This window comes from Myzus persicae, unplaced genomic scaffold (genome assembly GCF_001856785.1).
Source record: "Myzus persicae strain clone G006 unplaced genomic scaffold, MPER_G0061.0, whole genome shotgun sequence".
NCBI classification, from domain to species: domain Eukaryota; kingdom Metazoa; phylum Arthropoda; class Insecta; order Hemiptera; family Aphididae; genus Myzus; species Myzus persicae.
Window position 1 is genome coordinate 916,089 of NW_019102098.1, and position 18,426 is coordinate 934,514.

At 26.7% G+C, this 18,426-nt stretch overlaps 2 protein-coding genes across 4 annotated transcripts; both read left to right on the forward strand.

The window, feature by feature from the left end:
- Window positions 1-3,185: 3,185 nt before the first annotated feature.
- Window positions 3,186-14,271, forward strand: LOC111031192 (CD109 antigen). Of its 3 annotated transcripts, none has more exons than XM_022311032.1 (29): window positions 3,186-3,286; window positions 3,381-3,459; window positions 4,845-5,045; window positions 5,126-5,306; window positions 5,386-5,554; window positions 5,631-5,743; window positions 5,813-5,953; window positions 6,022-6,204; window positions 6,277-6,351; window positions 6,478-6,702; window positions 6,803-6,989; window positions 7,063-7,238; window positions 8,394-8,648; window positions 9,277-9,426; window positions 9,489-9,628; window positions 9,984-10,147; window positions 10,530-10,753; window positions 10,819-10,995; window positions 11,067-11,249; window positions 11,318-11,554; window positions 11,636-11,820; window positions 11,880-11,982; window positions 12,058-12,264; window positions 12,329-12,515; window positions 12,580-12,971; window positions 13,034-13,227; window positions 13,286-13,460; window positions 13,532-13,637; window positions 13,727-14,271. In XM_022311032.1, exons 3-29 carry the CDS (start codon window positions 4,855-4,857, stop codon window positions 13,912-13,914), a joined length of 4,908 nt encoding a protein of 1,635 aa, XP_022166724.1. In that variant the 5' UTR covers window positions 3,186-3,286; window positions 3,381-3,459; window positions 4,845-4,854; the 3' UTR covers window positions 13,915-14,271. The 3 variants fall into 3 exon arrangements, with proteins under 3 accessions (XP_022166724.1, XP_022166727.1, XP_022166725.1); XM_022311035.1 differs by having other exon boundaries at window positions 3,221-3,238; window positions 13,727-13,914; XM_022311033.1 differs by having other exon boundaries at window positions 3,236-3,254; window positions 13,727-13,914.
- Window positions 14,272-15,333: 1,062 nt separating this feature from the next.
- On the forward strand, window positions 15,334-17,764 carry LOC111031216. Its single transcript, XM_022311071.1, has 4 exons — window positions 15,334-15,648; window positions 15,722-15,823; window positions 15,887-16,012; window positions 17,283-17,764. The coding sequence occupies exons 1-4, from the start codon at window positions 15,501-15,503 to the stop codon at window positions 17,399-17,401; spliced, it is 495 nt and encodes a 164-aa protein (XP_022166763.1). The 5' UTR covers window positions 15,334-15,500; the 3' UTR covers window positions 17,402-17,764.
- Window positions 17,765-18,426: the final 662 nt, after the last annotated feature.

Here is an 18,426-nt window from a genome sequence, read left to right on the forward strand (position 1 = left end):
TGCTTCTAAACTAAAAATAATCATTATAACTGTGTAAAAAAGTTCGTGGATTTTGAAAGTTTCACTTCATTAGTCTAAATCATCTGGGCATCAATGCGGCTTCGATGAAATCACAAAGTATAAGCCATATAGAGAATTAAGGCCTTGGATATTTAGATTTAATTTTGACTACATACTATATTATATAACGTATATTGTTCTAAATCTTACTTAAATTTTAAATTAATTTATAATTTTTATGAATGTTGCAATTTTGCTGTTGTTATACGAGTATTATATTTTAAACAATTTTTAATTCTAAATCATCTGTGAATAATACATGGGATTAATTATACCGAAATCAGTTAGTAAAAGAAAATAATAACAATATTATAGCAAGTCATGTCAAAAATAATACAATTATGACTACCTATTGGCTATTGTAGGGCTAGGATTTATGCAACGTAAAATAATAAAATATTCGTTCAATTTTATTGAATTAATAATATATATTATGCTAAAAACTACAATGCAAATTATACAATAAAATATACAATGAATTTTGTATTATTGTAAAACTATATGATCAATATGAGTGAAAGTGAAGCATTTTTTAATTTTTAAAATAGATTGAGTGAGAAAACCGTTGTTACTTGTTACTTTTTATGTGCAGAGTTAAATCAATTTTGTTAGTCACTGACCGCAGCAAATATAGCAAATATATCCGTATAGCATTTTGAATTGGTTTTAATTTGTTTTCGTCAAAGCTTGGCATATTCGCATGATTGATACTGTGGAATATTGAAATATCATCATTTATCAGCGTGGCTTCTTGCATTTATACTTTACTTTCTTCCAATTGTATACCACTAAACTTGTACTTTTCGTGTCTATATAGTTAAAATATGCATAACAGTGTGTGAATCATACTTAAAATATAGAGAAAATAGAACATTAATAATTACCTATCGTATATCAATACGGTGGGGACTCATAGACATAACTTAACAAATTTGTAAGAAGACACTGCAAAATAAAATATACATTTTTATCAACGCATACATAAATCATTAATTAATCCTGTATAACTATCTAATAATATTATGACTTTTGTATGTAGAAGTACATGATGTTTTAATCATATGGATAATATAGATGTACTTAGACTTAGTATATATTTTGGGATGCAACAGGCAAAATGTATCTGGGGTCTCTCCGAACACTATTATTATACCTATTACCTATACTCTAAACGTATGTATTATTTGTATATACCTACTATATAGGTACATATGTTTATTCCGGTTTTATCTTCAACATTTTAGAAAGTTTACGAATGCGGTTTTTTTGTTTATTTTTTTTTTTTATCGTATAGGGCGGCGGACTCGCGCGTGGTGTCGTTAAAAATTGTATGATGCGTTTTATATTTTTTGTTTCCGTTAAATATAATAAATCTTTACAAATAAAAAAAAAAAGATTGCAAAAAACCAAGCCAGCTACAAACAAATGGTAAAAAAGATTTTAATTTAAAACTAAATTTAAAATTATATTAAAATTTAAAAATTTAAATAAATAGATTTTCCGATGTTAAAACCAAGTTAGGAATTCCGAATTCGTGGTTACGAATGGTTACGAATTGATTACTAAACAGTGGTACTATTTTGGTCCCGATAAATGCACTTACCTTGAATTGGAACGTGTAACGTTACCGCAGCACCGCAGGAAGAAAATTGGATTTTCCGCGATGAAAATGAGGTTAAGAATTGGTTACTAATTAATGATATAATTACTGTAGGAAATCCAGGCATAGGGGTGCCAGGGTAACTTACCTAAAAATATTTTATCATCTAAATACCTATTCCTATACTTAAAAAAAACCTTTGTACTTATTGATTCCATTGAATTTTCTTTATATATAATATTACCTATACATTATGTAGTTGCCCGATATTAAGATTGAGTGTTATGACCACCCAAGTTTTTGCCATGCGATAGCTTATACTTGACAATTTTATTATTTGTTGATTAAAAATTTTAATTAACAAATAGTTCCATCTTTCGAATATAGGTGGGCAATTTCTTAAAACTGTGCAATTATTGTTATTCTAACTTGCTTACAGTTACCTTTTGGAATTTAGGTAGGTATGTTATATATTTATATCAAAATAATTTAATAAAGTTTCAGCCTCCTCCGGAATAATGTTTTTAAATAAACCATACCATGTTAGACGTCTTCAACAGGTAAGAAGGCCAAACCACTTTTTATGTCTAAGCTTTAAAATGTATTATTAACAACAAAAAAGATTACCGGAAAAGAACTCATTAATTTTTTATGTTTACTTTGTTGTAATTCAAAAACAAATAACCATAGGTACTTGAAATTTTCACAAAATTATTTTATTATTTTCTATATAAATCCATCTTAATTCTTAAAGGTAAGGTTAACGATATTAACATATTTGTATAAAAGATTTGTTCAAGATTTAATTAAATTGTAAACAAAACAGTATTTTACTTTATCAACGAAATACATAAAATATACGTGGTTATTTTTTATCTTAACACTTTCCCCTCCTCTCTACAATTAAATTCATTTTTTAACTATTACTTAATAGTTACCTAATATGTTATATATACCAAATTATTTCAACAATAGATGCAAAATATGTTTTTCTAAAGCTCTATAGTTACGCTTTTGAGTATAAGTAGTAAGTAATAACTAATAAGTATGTGTACTTACATACGATTTAATTAAAAGCTTGGATGTGTCATTGAGATTTATTATTAATATACTTAAGCCGGTCCTACTTGACTAATGTATTGATGGAATCCATCAAAATAATTAAATTATCATTTATCGTATTTATATTTATAAATAATACCTATTTTATACTTCGAATAATTACCTATTATTTTTTTTTCATTAAATTATTTTATAAAATAGGATGGGTGTTGGGAAAAAATTTACTTTACTCCAATATGAGCAAATTTAAAGATTAGCTATTTGCCTATTTGTTGTCATATTGTATATTGCATCACGTGAATAAATTAACGACTGAATAAGTAGCGGAGTCTGTTGGTATTATTAGTGGTTTTTAAATATGAACGACTATTAGAAATAATTCACTAGAGATCGCTGTGTGAGTATTCTATTTTATTTTGTTATCAAGATATCAAAATATTCAACTAATCTCCGGGGCGGGGCTAACCACCTGTCCTCTGCCCATCGTAGCTTCACCGGACACTGGACGGCGAACAGGTTACGTTAAATTTTTGTTAGTAAATAAACTATTATAATTTACGTCTCGTGAGTTTAATTGATACTTTTATATTTTTTTTATTTCAAGTTATAGTATACGATTTTGTGTAGTATTGTTGTTATTTGTTTTTAATATTTTCAGGTCAATTTATAAGTGTTGCTTTCTATGCACCTAAAACTATGCAGTGTATGATAATTCGTTAATGGAATTTAAACCTAAGGTATTTATCATGTTTGGGCGTAAACCTTTTGTACTTCGATCATAGTTAATAGAAACGAACGATGTGCATAGTTGTAACTTGCATTGTTTGAATTTTAATTATTGATGCTCTAAATTAATGATTTGTATTGTATGACATCATAGAAATAAATTTAAGATATTATTGTGGTATATAAATACCTATACTATCTTTTGTTCTGTAGATATAGATAAATGCATGTAGCCATATAAATTCCTAATCCTCATATTTTATAAACATAATACTTTTTTTTTCATTATAACTGATAAATATATTTGTTAATATAAATGTTTTAGATGATAGAATTTTCCCAACATACCAACTACCTGTTGATTACTTTTAATTTGATAGTGTGTCCATTTGAATTTCAGCTTGTCTTAGTGTCTTACCTATTTAGATACCATTTCATTTACATATTAAATTAGTTTTAAAAGCTTTCAATGAAATCTTTATAGGAACCAACTATGTATTTTAACATTTACCTATATCAATAGTAAGTTGATCTTTGAACCAGGCGGCTGAAAAGAGCAAATATATATGTTAGCAACTAACAACCTTACTAAAGCGACAAATATGCTACAACAGTGTGGTTCTACATCCCAATCCTGTTATCTAAAACCACCAAAATGTTACTTTCTGTTGTACGAGACTACGGCTATTGTCGCGACTACTACCCAAGACTACCTCTGCGATCGCTACTATCCTATCACAGTAGCTGAACGACATCCATGCTCTGCGTTCTAGAGTCGCAAATGAATTATGTCATAAAACATTTCATTTTTGTGTAAACATCATTTCTTATTCTAATTTTTTCTTTAACATCTTATAATGTAGTGATTATCATTATTTTATTTGTGGATTTACCATTTTTTTCGTGTTTGACGATAATAACAATAATATTATTTTTAGTATTATTATTTTATTATTTTCAGTGACAGTATGCCGAGTGTGGCATATATCATGTAAATAAAATGTGTTATAAATAATTACTGTGTATTTAAATCTTTTCTGTATTTCATTTTTCTTTATATAATTTGAATGTGACAATACCTATGTATAAAATAAACTATCAAAGAACTTTAATATAGTATAAAAATAAAAATAAAGTAGTCTGTGATAATTAAAAAGTGAGCACATTTTGGTAGTCTTAGATAACAGGGTTATGATGTTTCACGCAACAACCGTGAAAGTCACGATAATAGTCATAGTCTCGTGTAAGTGGATAGTACCAATTATTTATTGAACTTTTGCTATCCATCTTTTAATATCAGCTATTAGCAAAGCAGTAATTAGGCATTTAGACATAATATAATTAAATTAACAGTCAAATGTGTTTTTTTTTCAAATGTGTTCTATTACATTTTCAGATTTTCCAAAATGATGTCTATTTATATGATAATTATTTTAATTTTAAAACTTTGTTTGGGACAAGACTATTCACTGCCAACATACAAAGTTTCTCAAGAAAATGATTATTTACGTACAACAAAATCACAAAACGATAAATCATTCAATAATTTATATGATTGGAAAAATAATTATGATAATAACATAATTATCCCTGATGCGTAAGCAATTTTTACTGTTTAGTGTTTATAATGTAGAAATGGAATATTATTGTATCAATTTTAATTTTTGATCTTTTTAGGAATTTTTTTGTGGTTGCAAGTCGGATGGTTAGACCAGGTCAAGTGTATAAAATATCAGTCACTGTTTATAAAGCCAAACAACCAATTTCTGTTAGAGCTTCAATTCAAAGAAATGGAGTTGAATTAGCTTCTGATATAAGTGTAATCAAAGAAGGAATTCAAGAAACATTATTACTATTGGTTAGAATCAATATTAGATTAGTTTCTCAAATATATAAAAAAAATATAACCTATTACATATATATGTTGCTAAATGTAGATTCCAACTACAAGTGTTACTGGCGATTATAAACTAAGAGTAGAGGGCTTATACGATGGCATCATTGGTGGATATGCATTTAATAATGAAACCCGATTAAATTTTTCACAACGATCTATGACAATATTTATACAAACTGATAAACCAATATATAAACAATCTGATATTGGTATGTATATTTTGAAGGAGTGCTAAACATTTTAGATGTATATAATATAAATAAAAACGAATATTACTCATTTTAGTTTATTTCCGAGCAATTCCAATTAATACAGAATTAAAAGCTTTTGACAATCCTGTTGATGTATACATCTTAGATCCAAATCGTTATATTATGAGGCGTTGGCTTTCAAGACAAGTATATATTTATTTATAAAAATGTTAGTGACTACCTTTGTTTTTTTATTAAAAAAAATTATTTTTACAGTCTAACTTTGGTTGTGTAAGTTTAAATTATGAAATGTCTGATCAGCCTGTATTTGGAGAATGGACCATTCAGGTAGTAGCTCAGGGGCAGATTGAAGAAGCTACATTTTTAGTAGAAGAATATTATCAAACCCGTTTTGAGGTATATTTAACTTGTTCTATCATTAATGCTTAACTATTTTATTATTCATTTATTACATTATTAATCAGGTTAATGTTACAATGGCTGCTTATTTTCTCGATTCGGATAAATATTTAAGTGGCTATGTAATGGCAAATTACACTAGTGGAGGACCTGTAAGAGGAAATCTCACCTTAAAAGCTACCATACGACCTCTCAAAAATGGGTTTAAAAATTATGATGGTCCTGTAATTGAAAAATATTTGAGTTTTGTGAGTTAAATTAACTGTATAAGGGTTAGTGGAATACTAATTTATTTATTATTACTTATATGTTTTCTTCAGGACGAAGAACATCCTTCTTGGTATCCTAAACAATCTGAATATTCAAGAATAAATCAAATACCACATTTACAATGGGTTAGTGGTTTTTAATTTATATAATTTATATAGTAAATTTAAACACATTTTATAAACTCCTACTCTCATAATTTTAATTACATTACAATTTTTAGTTTATTGATTATTTAAAATTTTTATTTTCAGTTTTATGGTGTTTATAAGTTCAGATATCCTTTAAGTGAGTTACAACAATTAGTTTCTACCTTAGAAGAGACTGAGGTAACTATAACAGCAACAGTTGGAGAAAGATACTTAAATGAAATTATAGAAGGTTATTCAACTGCAAGATTTTTCAATTCTTCTGTTCGAGTTGCATTTTTGGGTGGTTCACCACAAGTTTTTAAACCTGCTATGCCATTTTCGATTTATGTAAGTATAATTATTAACAACAATTATTATGATTGCTACTTACATATTTTATCAGCGTATTAATTTTTCATTTAATAACGTTATAAATATCATTAATTAGATTACAGTTTCTCATCATGATGGATCGCCATTAGATAGATACAGGTTGTTGCTTGGTCGTTTAGATATGTCTGCTGAAGTTGTGATGAAATCCGGCGGACGCAGATCTATTGATACGAGAATGTTAAAAATGTCAACAGATCATGAAGGAGTATTTGAAATGAAATTATATTTACGTACAGAATTAGGTAAGTTTTGTATAAATGAAATGTATTATTAATATTAAAAATAAAATCATGTATTCTATTAATTATTTTTTAGGTCTTGAAAATGATAAACGTGCTTCTGAAATATTAAAAGATATTGAATCAATGAAAATATATGCTTCATTTAAAGACATGTATGGTGAAAGATCAACTACAGAATTACTTTTATTTACTCATTATTCACCTAGCCAACACCACCTTAAAGTTTGGACTTCAACTAAAGATGCCAAGGTATTATTATCAATTAGTTTTTATAATCTAATATCTATGCTATAAATTAGTTGTTTCGCTCTGCATAATAGTAGTTTGGTTACCAATAACGTTTTTTTAAGATTTTTAGAATCTGAACAGAGCAATGATTGTATGAATTTATAACAATGCTTTTTGTGTGTGTGTGTGTGTAATTTACCTTTCAGGACACTAAAAATGCTTCGATTTTCTTTAACAGCATTTTTTCTGGTAGGAAAGTGAATCTAGTTGATAATTCAAGGGGTCAAAAGTAAAAAATTCCCTTAAGATTTCAAAAGCGTCAGAAAGACAAACAAAAATTTAGGAAAAACTGACATTTTTATGCAAAACCAGTTTTTGAGTAACATTAAAAGAAAGTAACAGTGCAATTTTCACTGAATGTTTATATAATTTGCAATTTTTATGCACCATACAGTTTTCAAAATATTATGACTCTTATTAGGTTTTTTTTTTTTTAAATTATTCACAATAAAAATTATTATTTAACAAAACATTCCTCACAAAATGTTGTTAGTGGAAATTAAAAAATAAGTTGAACATAAATCCACAATTATTTTTCATGAGTTCACAATTGAGGCACAATTATTTTTAAAAATTATATTAAGTTAAAAATTTTACAAAACCTCGAAAATGTTCTTATTTTTATTTTTGTAATTTAATAAAATTTATAAGATATTTAATTTGTATAGCCGAGAATTTAAAATTTAAAGCAAGGATTCTTATAAATAATTTGTACTATAACCAAAAAATATATAATTATAGTTTTTTTTACACACATTTTAAGTTCAAATTACATATGAAAACCTACAATAACAATTGTAATTATTTGGTTGTAATTTAAAAATATTATTTGTGGATACATTTAGAGTACATTATTATATTGTATACAATATAGACTAGTAGTGAAATAAATTACTTTTAATCACAATAATATTATACAATTTACTTAGTAATAATATAGGATTTTATTCTACAAAAAAATCAGTGAATTCTCTATAGTGCTTCTCTGAGCATAACATTAAAACAAAATAAAATACTAAAATATTTGGCTTGAATCAAAAGCAATGAGATATTTCTATCAATTTCATTGTTCTTGCTGTTTTGTTAATTCATATAATATTTTATATTAATTTATAGGTTGGGCAGTTTATAGTGTTCCATGTACAAAGCAATTACTATTTGGAATCATTTGATTATATCATGCTATCAAAAGGTTTGATATTATTAACTGGACAAGAAGTTACTCATGCTTCAACAATCCGAACATTTGCTGTTACTTTATCAGCTGAAATGGCACCAGCTGCTACTATTCTTGTGTATCATGTTGGTAAATTTGGGGATGTAGTTGCAGATAGTTTAACTTTCCCTGTAAATGGAATATCAAGAAATAATGTAAGTTACAACAAAAATATAAATAAAAAAAAGTCAGTTAAATATTGTTTCAAATAAATTTAAAAATATTATGCTATATTTCTATTAATTATAATAGTAAAATTATGTGTAATCAATGGCAACTGTTTATATAAACCAAAAATATATGAATTCTGTTAACCAAAATGAAATTCATGTGTGAGCTACCATTAATTATTATTATAGCAGCATATAGGAGTTGAAAAAAAATCTCTAGGAATCGATTAATACAAAATTATTGAAATTGGTCAAGTAATTTCTAAGATTAACTGTTAGCAATTTGGGTTTCTCATAGTATTGGGTTTTTGTCCATTTGCAAAAAATTAATACAGCTATACATATTCTGGTCATATTCCGGCTAGATATACTGTGGCCAGTCGTTGGAAAAATATCAATATCATGCTTACCATGTCAGTTGTCTGTAGATTTTTACATACATACCTGTTTATGTCTTTAATTATCAGATTATGATATTAGAACTTAAAAGTTCATATTATATTTATTACACTAAAAAATTATTAGTTTATTAATATAATATCGTTTATATTTATAAATCCTAATCAAAGGTCTTTTGTGTACTATTAAAAGTTTTAATTGTATTTCATTACAGTTCACTGTTTTTATTAACGATCGTAAAAGCAGAAGTGGAGAAAAGATTGAAGTAGCAATATATGGTGAACCGGGAGCTTATGTTGGATTGTCCAGTTTGGATTATCCATTCTATGGTCTACAAGCAGGGAATGAATTAACATATGCAAAAGTAAAATTTGTGATATGTTTTCAAAGTGAATTTTTGAAATTAACTTATTTATTGTAACTTAGATTTTGACTAAAATGGAAAGATTTGATGAGGATACAAATGGTACAATTATGCACACATGGCTTTCTCATGAAGGTTCTCCCGATGAAATAGTTTATTTTCCATCATCTACTTTTGGAATAGATGCTAACCGTACATTTGAGTTAGTATACTACCAAAAAAAATAATACTATGTATAACCATGGATAAAATAACACTATAGATGTGCAATTCTAATGCAATCATTTATCGCTCATTATTTTAATTTGGATTTTACTTGTAAGTGATGCAAGTGGCAGGAATAAGTAGGAAACAAGTTTATCCATCTTCTACCACCAAATACCACTAGTAACTAGTAAATCAAATCTAAATTAAAATAATGATCGATTAATGATTACATTGGCGTTGCCGATCTATAGTGTTATTTAATCTATGAAATATCTTATTAGATTTATTAATTTTGTACTTCCAATAAATTATCATTAAAAGTCTATACTATTTATAATACTTGTTTTTAGATTTGCTGGTGTAGTTGTATTTACTGATGTTATTCTACCACGACGAGTTACTTTGTGTAACCAAACTCTAGGATATGCTGAATGTCTAAGTGGACGTTGTTACTTGGCGAATAGAAAATGTGATGGCCATATTGATTGTGATGATGGGACTGATGAAGCTCTGTGTAAATTTATAATATTAAGATATTAAAAAAAACTAATTTATTATGATCCAGTATAAATGCCTAACCTAACCGTCATTGTCCAAATGTTTTTTCAATAATTTATGTTCTAACAATTGTAAGGCACTAAATTCAAGTTTAAAAAAAATTTTCTATTTATTCTCAAAAATATTTTACTTTATTTAGAAGTACAATGGTATAAGCAATATGCATTTATCTAAATTCTAAGTATATATCCCTAAGGTAATTTAAAATTATGAAGTAACTGTTTTTTTTGCATTTTAAACTTTTAAACTACACAATTTAGGTTGAAATATTATATTTATTTGCTATATTTAATTATTAATATTATATAATGTAACTTTTTATTTCCCAAATGTATTAGGTCCATTGTACAATCGTACAGAATTCAATAACTTTCGAAAGTTCCGCTACAATCATCTTCAAAGACATTATGATAATGTATGGATGTGGCGAGATATTAATATCGGACCTCATGGACGATTCATATTTGATTTAGATGTTCCTTATCGACCTGCAAATTGGATGATAACTGCATTTAGTTTAAGTCCTACGAAAGGTTTTGGTATGATCAAAAAGCCCATTGAAGTGAGTAAATGTTTTATAATGTCATACGTATTAATATTATTATTTATGAATAATCCATTTTGCAGTATGTTGGGGTATTACCATTTTTTATGAATGTTGAAATGCCTACACATTGTAAAGAAGGTGAACAGATTGGAATTCGTGTCACTGTTTTTAACTACATGGCCAATAGTGTTGAAGCTGTAGTTGTTTTATTGGGTTCAGAATCATATAAATTTGTTCATGTCGAAGAAGATGGAATAGTATGAAATACCATATACAAATTGTATCCTATTATTATATGCTTATTTTGCGACTTTTTTTATGTTCTAAGGTAAACTCATACAATCCTAGAACATCTCATGGTCATCATCAATTCTTTGTTTATATTAAAGCACAAGATGCAGAAACTGTTTATCTACCTGTGGTACCAACAAAACTTGGTGATATTACCATAAATATTGAAGCTACTTCACTAATAGCTAGTGATCGAGTGACTAGACATTTACATGTTGATGTATGTTCATTTTTTAAATATTTATTATTTATTTTTATACTAAAAGTTAAATGATATCATTTTTTTAGTCTGATGGAGTGCCTCAGTATAGACATCAGTCAATGATCTTGGATCTTAGTAACAGAGCTTATGTTTTCCAATATTTGCATGTAAATGTGACTGAAACTCCAATTATTCCATACAGTATAGATCGTTATTATGTTTATGGATCAAACAAAGCACATCTTTCATTAGTCGGTGATGTCGTTGGACCAATTTTTCCTACTATGCCTGTTAACGCAACATCTTTGCTTAATTTACCCATGGTAATATTTAACATTTTATTAGCATTCACAGTAGTACAGTACCTATTGGTTACTTGTTTCATTTTAATTTTTTATTATCAGGATGCTGCTGAACAAACAATGTTTAGTTTTGCGGCTAATTTATATACAACAATTTACATGAGATATGCAAATCAACGTGATAGAACATTGGAGAAGCAATCATTCTACCATTTAAATATTGGATATCAGCGTATGTTATCATTCATGAACAAAGATGGATCATTTAGTCTTTTTAGAAGTGATTGGTATGATTTTTCCTCTATGATTATTTTTTTTTCTTCTAATATTAAAGTTATAATTTTAGGAATATGTCTTATCCAAGTGTATGGTTGACTTCGTATTGTGCTAGAGTGTTTCAGGAAGCAAACTTCTATGAGTGGGAAAATTTCATTTTTATTGATCCACAGGTAATTAATAAATGTTTCTTAGTAAAATAATATTTTAAATATTAATATATTAAAATTAAATTATTAAACAATTAGGTAATTTCAAAAGCTTTAATGTGGGTGCTGAAACATCAAACTGAAGAAGGTTCATTTTATGATGTGACAGGATTTCCTGACCGCAAAGTTAATAGCTCAATGCATAGATCAATTTTGTTTGGAAAAAATAGACAACAGAGATTTTCAAATATATCATTAACTGCACAAGTTCTCATAACATTGACAACTGCAAAAGATTTATCAGGGGTTGGTTAATATATATTTTATATATCTGTTTCATTTAATTCATGTGTATAACTATTTTTGATAGGGTCTTGGTTCCAAATTGGCTCAAGGTGAAAGTCGAGCTGTTAAGTATTTAGAAAAAAATATGAATTTATTAAATATGACTGGTGAACCGTATGAAATTGCACTTGTTACTTATGCATTAATGTTGACCAAGTCATCATTTGCTGAATATGCATTCACATTATTATCTCATCATGCTAGGAGAGAAGGTATGTTTTGTATTTTTTATTTATTCATGGTATTTTAGAGTATTTTACTTGAACTTTATTGTAGGTGGATTGATGTATTGGGGTAAAGAATTCGTACCATTGCCACCAACAAAAATGGAAAATCAGAAACCATTTTTATTACCACGTTTGCCATATAAATATGACTCTATTAATATAGAAACAACAGCATATGCCTTACTTGTTTATGTTGCAAGAAAAGAACCTTATGCTGATGATGTTGTTAAGTGGTTGAATTCTCAAAGACTTACTGATGGTGGTTGGGCCTCCACTCAAGATACGGCTATTGCCATGAAAGCTCTAATTGAATATACAAACAGAAACAGACTTCGAGATGTATTTACATTGACTGTTACTGTCGAAGCTACAGCTCTTTCAGGAAAAACAAAAATATTGAAAGTCAACAGTGAAAATATTGCTCAATTACAAAAAATAGAGGTAAAAATAACTTTTAATGTTTCCTTCAGGTCTTGAATTTAAATTCTTTACTTTTAATTTAGATTCCACAAGCTTGGGGTACTGTTAAAGTGCAAGCTAAAGGTTCAGGTTATGCAATTTTACAAATGTCCGTCCAATATAATGTAGATGTGGCAAAATTCCAAACAACGCCACCTGAACAAGCCTTTGGAATAATAACACGTGCAGATTTTCATGGTCGCAATCAGTCTCATATTACTTATCGAAGTTGTCAAAAGTATTAATAATACAGATACAGTAATTTGACTTGAGTTACTAAATGATTTATAATTTAGATGGACTTACATAGAAGAGTCTCCTAGATCTGGACTGGCTGTGTTGGATGTTGCTATTCCAACTGGATATATAATTCAACAACAAAATTTAGATGCTTATGTATTGCAAAGAACTGTTCCAAATTTACAAAGAGCTCGATTTTTCCCTGGAAAGCTGTTGTTTTATTTTGATTATGTAATATCATACTTATATATTCTTATATGCATGCAGCTGAAAAATTAATTCATTTTTTTATGTATTAATAGTTGGACGATTCAGAAACTTGTGTTAAATTTACTGTTGAAAGATGGTATCCTGTTGCAAATATGTCACGTTATCTTCCCGTCCGTGTGTATGATTATTATGCTCCTGGTATGTTTTTATTTATTTAAATTATTAAAATTTATTTTAAAACATTTTACTGATTTAAATTATAATAAATGTATAATTTGTTTCTTTAGAACGATTCAACGAAACAATATTTGATGCTTTACCAACATATTTGTTGAATATTTGTGAAGTATGCGGTAGTAGTCAATGTCCCTATTGCCCAATTTTCAATAACGCTGTTCAATTGTCTATTCCAATAAAATGTATCTCTATTATTACTATTATTGTAATTAACATTTACAATAATTTCATTACATAGTAAAATTTTATTATTTGGTATGTTTTAGTTTAAATTTAAGTATTAATTTAACGCACATCTTTAAAAACCTACATTTAATAAACTTTAAGAAATATTTTTAAAACATTGAATTAGATATTCCAAGACTGGCTAAAATATTTTTACATCAGCTTACATAATAAAACTTATAATATATATATATTAATAATAATAACATTTTAAGAAATGCACGTTTGCATGTTGCTACCTACTATCTAGGCCTTCTACTAGAAATAAATTTGTAGCTATACAATCATAGAAAAAACTCACATACTAGTATTTCTAAATTTTGTTCTCTTAATAAGATCCTATAATGTGTAGTACAACTAATTAGAAAGGCATAAGTCACTTATATTTCCCAGATTCTTTTATAGTTTATATACATTGACTGATATGATTATCAGGTTTGGCTTAAGGCACGTGCAAGCGGTGTGTCTGCACCGGGTGGCAATTTTAAGTAGATAGTTATTTTTGATTATAGATATGGACATATTATTGTAATATCACACTGAGTGGCTAACTATCTAAAGCATACCTGATGATTATTGTAATTAATTCACTAATTATACTAATATTTTATTACCAAAAGTTACATAAAATTGCTAAATTTTAACGAATGCTATAATATGTAAGTTGTCTAAATCTTTAAAAATTCCTTTTTTGAACAAATTCTTACATATAATATCTAATGAGTAATAATATAACTATTTTTTTTATTTAATATTATAATTTTGATCTTAAATAAAATTAATTAAAATGCCCAGTGTGGCAAAAAAAATTTTTTCAACTTAACACAATGAATCTCATAGTTTGATCAGTATTTTTCCTTTAAGTATATTATTTTTTTTTATAGTTAGATATGATTCAGTTGTAAAGTGTTCCATTATTTTGTTTTATTTGTTATTTTATCGAAAAATAGATTCGTAGCTAATTACATAAATTAAGTTATAATAACACATATAAGGTATAACATATTATAATTATAAATTCAAATACAATTTCTGAATGGTTTTAAAGAGATTTTAAAAATTGCCTATTTATTTGTATTAATATAAAGATTAAAAAAAAGATGGAACACATTTCTGAAACACTAAAAGTATATTATTATAATGATAAACAATGTCCTTTGATTAAATAAATGTACTAAGCTTACCTGTCGTTAACTTATAAAAGTTTTAATTAACTAGAAAAATGTTATCACTTAAGTATTGAATTAAAATTAATTTAAACTGATTTTTTATACATGAAATTAATATTAAGTTGCAACTAATGCCGTCCATTGTTACATTTTTTTTATGTATTTGAACATTGACTTTTTACATGTATTTTAATATTTTATACACAGTTTATGTATTTTGATGTAAATAAAGAAAGATATTTTAAAGAAAATTTATCCTTTTTTGTTTAATAAATAGAAAACTATGGTATGTTCATTTTTCAAATATCACTGCGTGACAAATCAGTAATGAAAAGTGAAAATCTTCTTAATGTACCATGACACTTAATTTTTTTTTGTAGTAGTATTATGATAAATAGAACTGCTTATTTACAAAAAGTTGTCACATACCATGTATTTGTTGTTCAGTTTACTATTTGTTACTGTATTAAGTGTTCCTGATGGTAATACAAACTCATCAAATGATCATTTACTTATTGAACACAGTGTCACTCAGGAAAGTGCTGAAAATGCAATTCAACATATTGTACCAGACTTAAGTAAAATAAATCATAAATCACACTGTATGGTTATAATATAAATATTATTATCTTATTCTTATATTCTTATTAGTGATAGGGGTAGGTTGCAAAGAATGTACTATAAGAGAAATCGAATACTGTTTGTCCAATGATGTCATTGAGGATCATTGTTGTTGCCAGAGGAAATACCATGGTATGTTATGTTAATTAGATAAAATATGACATATTAAATTATGCTAAAACATTTGGGTTATAGAAGTCTTCCCTTACATTGCACATACTTGCTATGTTAGATCTAGAAATTGTGAACCTACCGTTCGGGATTGTGGAGTATTTGATCGATTATTGACTTGTTGTTGCCATCATTATCTTGGAACAAAAAGTGAGTAATTTACTACACATTTTAGCAATTTTGATAATCATTAATAATAGTACCACACTATATTTTTTTGTAGAACACTAGAATCTAATATTATTTAAGAAAAATGAAAACAAATGTGAAAGGTTTTTATTAAATATTTATTTGAAAACTATTTAGTAAAAAAAAAAAATTAATTAAAAACAGTTATAACGAAATGTAGTTATTTTTTAGTCCAACTTTTAAATGCAATTTTCAGCATTTTTTAGTGCAATACTGTAAACAATTTTACTAGTTTTTAACTACTACATACAACATCCATGGTCTTTAGTTCTTACTATTAGGTACGCTATGAATCACAATCAACATTAATAGAACTGAACAAGACCACAAATTATACAACTGTACCACTTCTAACTACTAATAACTAATAGGCAGATTCGTATTTGGAAACATGTTTTTTGATTCATAATTGACCATATCTTTTGTAATTATTAATATTATTTTCAGACTAATCAATGAAAACAATACATATTTTTTAGCTGTAATAATTTATTTTAACAAAAGGTTATAATAATGATTGTAACACTGAAAATAATATAATTTATTTTTTGATACAATTAATACACAATAATAATATGTCAATATAAATTTATAGCCCACTAAATAAGTCAATGCTTCATTAACACTTTGTGTGTTACTTTTATACATGACATATTGATATGTGTCATGTAGGCATAATGTATAGTGACTAAAAATACATTTTAGATTCTGAGGGTATCGAAAGAATATATTGATTTATAATAATATTGTTTTTTTAATCAAAATATTTTAAAAATTGTAAACTATAGAAAATGCTAATCCAACCATTGATTGAAAATTTCATGTATCTACGGTAATTTTTTTTAAAGTTATAAACCAAAAAACCAAAATCAAAGCATTACTTCCATTACTTATTGTACAGAAACAAAAAAAAAATCACACATCAATGTAAAATCAATACGTTCAAAGCTCCGCTCAGAATCTAAAAATTAAACAAATTAAATTTTAAAATAGTATATCATATCTCACAATTTCACGACTACATTGCTTTAAAGTTTAAACATACTTTAAATTCAAATGCTTATCGATTGAAGTAACTGTAACTTAATACTTTTTAAAAATAACTTATCCAACGTAAGTCGTAAATCGTAATAAAAATGCATATCTACTTATAATTAATTTACATTTTGTGTGGCATACTGACGTTGATAATGATAGGACCTAATATGATGTAAATGTATTTTTTTTTTAGGGAAAGCCAAAATTTCAACCACCATTAATGGCCAGAGTCGAAAAAACAAAAGCCTCTTTCTTTTTGGATTAATTATTCTCCTCATTAAGAACAATTATTTTATTTTTAATTTATTTTAAGCTTGTTGAGTAGTTTTAAAGTTTTAGATAAAATAATTGTAAAAACACCACAATTTCATCATTTTAAATAAAAATCTACACGTTATCTCAAATTCCTCATCGACTTAAACAAAATTTGCTAATACTATCTAAATACCATAACTCATAAGATGAAAATATTGATTTTACAATGATGTGTACTGTACTACTCTGGAGACACTTTTTACAGTCAAAAATATGCTTTGATTTTCAACTTTGAGAGTTGTTTCTGGTAGCAAAAGCAAATTGGATTTAGTTTGTACTTTGGGCCTTCAGTGAATAAAAATTAAAGCGTTCCCAGTATTTTCCAAAATAATTGGGGATTTCAAAAAAAATAAAAATAATACGAACATTAATAATAGTTAAAATGTCGATATTATTATTATTAAAATTTGAATTTGATATATAGGGGTATAAAAACAAGTTGTACAAAGTGTAATTTTGAATGTTATTATTAGGTCGCTGTAGAACATCTTATATGAGGTTCATTGAATTAAATTATTAAGATATTTTTCCCAGAAATAAACAATTAATCAAACATTAAACTAATTTACCTACTTTAATTGGTATACCTACAATGAATGATGATAGTAAAACCTATATTTGAATTTATTTGCTAATGATTATTAATACTTATTGATAATATCTTGCAGTAATCATGTGTCTTTCACCAATTTTTTTTTTTTAATAGGTACCTATCTAACGAGTTGTTTAATTTAATTATTTACATAATTTTAATAATAATATGTTTACATAAAGAACCCTTATGGCTTAGACGCATATCATAATGCTTAATTTGTATAAGCTATACAATTTATAGTGATTTGCACCTCACGGTCATGACGTGGATATTGCATATATTTTCCGGAAAAACTTAAATATTTTGTATTATATTTATAAGGCATTGCAACGAATGCGACAGCTGGAAAATTGGTTAACCTTATTCCCTTTGAAAAGTTTCAGAAAAGAGTAGGTACCTACGTTCGGAGTTTCAACAGTTAGTATAT

What these genes read in the sequence shown, in the direction of transcription:
- LOC111031192 (XM_022311032.1), top strand. Translation starts at nt 4,855, where the DNA reads ATGATGTCTATTTATATGATAATTATTTTAATTTTAAAACTTTGTTTG. An exon ending in AAATACCACATTTACAATGG is followed by an intron (nt 6,352 to 6,477) that starts GTTAGTGGTTTT and finishes TTTTATTTTCAG; the next exon opens with TTTTATGGTGTTTATAAGTT. An exon ending in TGTTGTTTTATTTTGATTAT is followed by an intron (nt 13,461 to 13,531) that starts GTAATATCATAC and finishes ATGTATTAATAG; the next exon opens with TTGGACGATTCAGAAACTTG.
- LOC111031216 (XM_022311071.1), top strand. Translation starts at nt 15,501, where the DNA reads ATGTATTTGTTGTTCAGTTTACTATTTGTTACTGTATTAAGTGTTCCT. An exon ending in ACATATTGTACCAGACTTAA is followed by an intron (nt 15,649 to 15,721) that starts GTAAAATAAATC and finishes TATTCTTATTAG; the next exon opens with TGATAGGGGTAGGTTGCAAA. An exon ending in TTGCCAGAGGAAATACCATG is followed by an intron (nt 15,824 to 15,886) that starts GTATGTTATGTT and finishes TTTGGGTTATAG; the next exon opens with AAGTCTTCCCTTACATTGCA.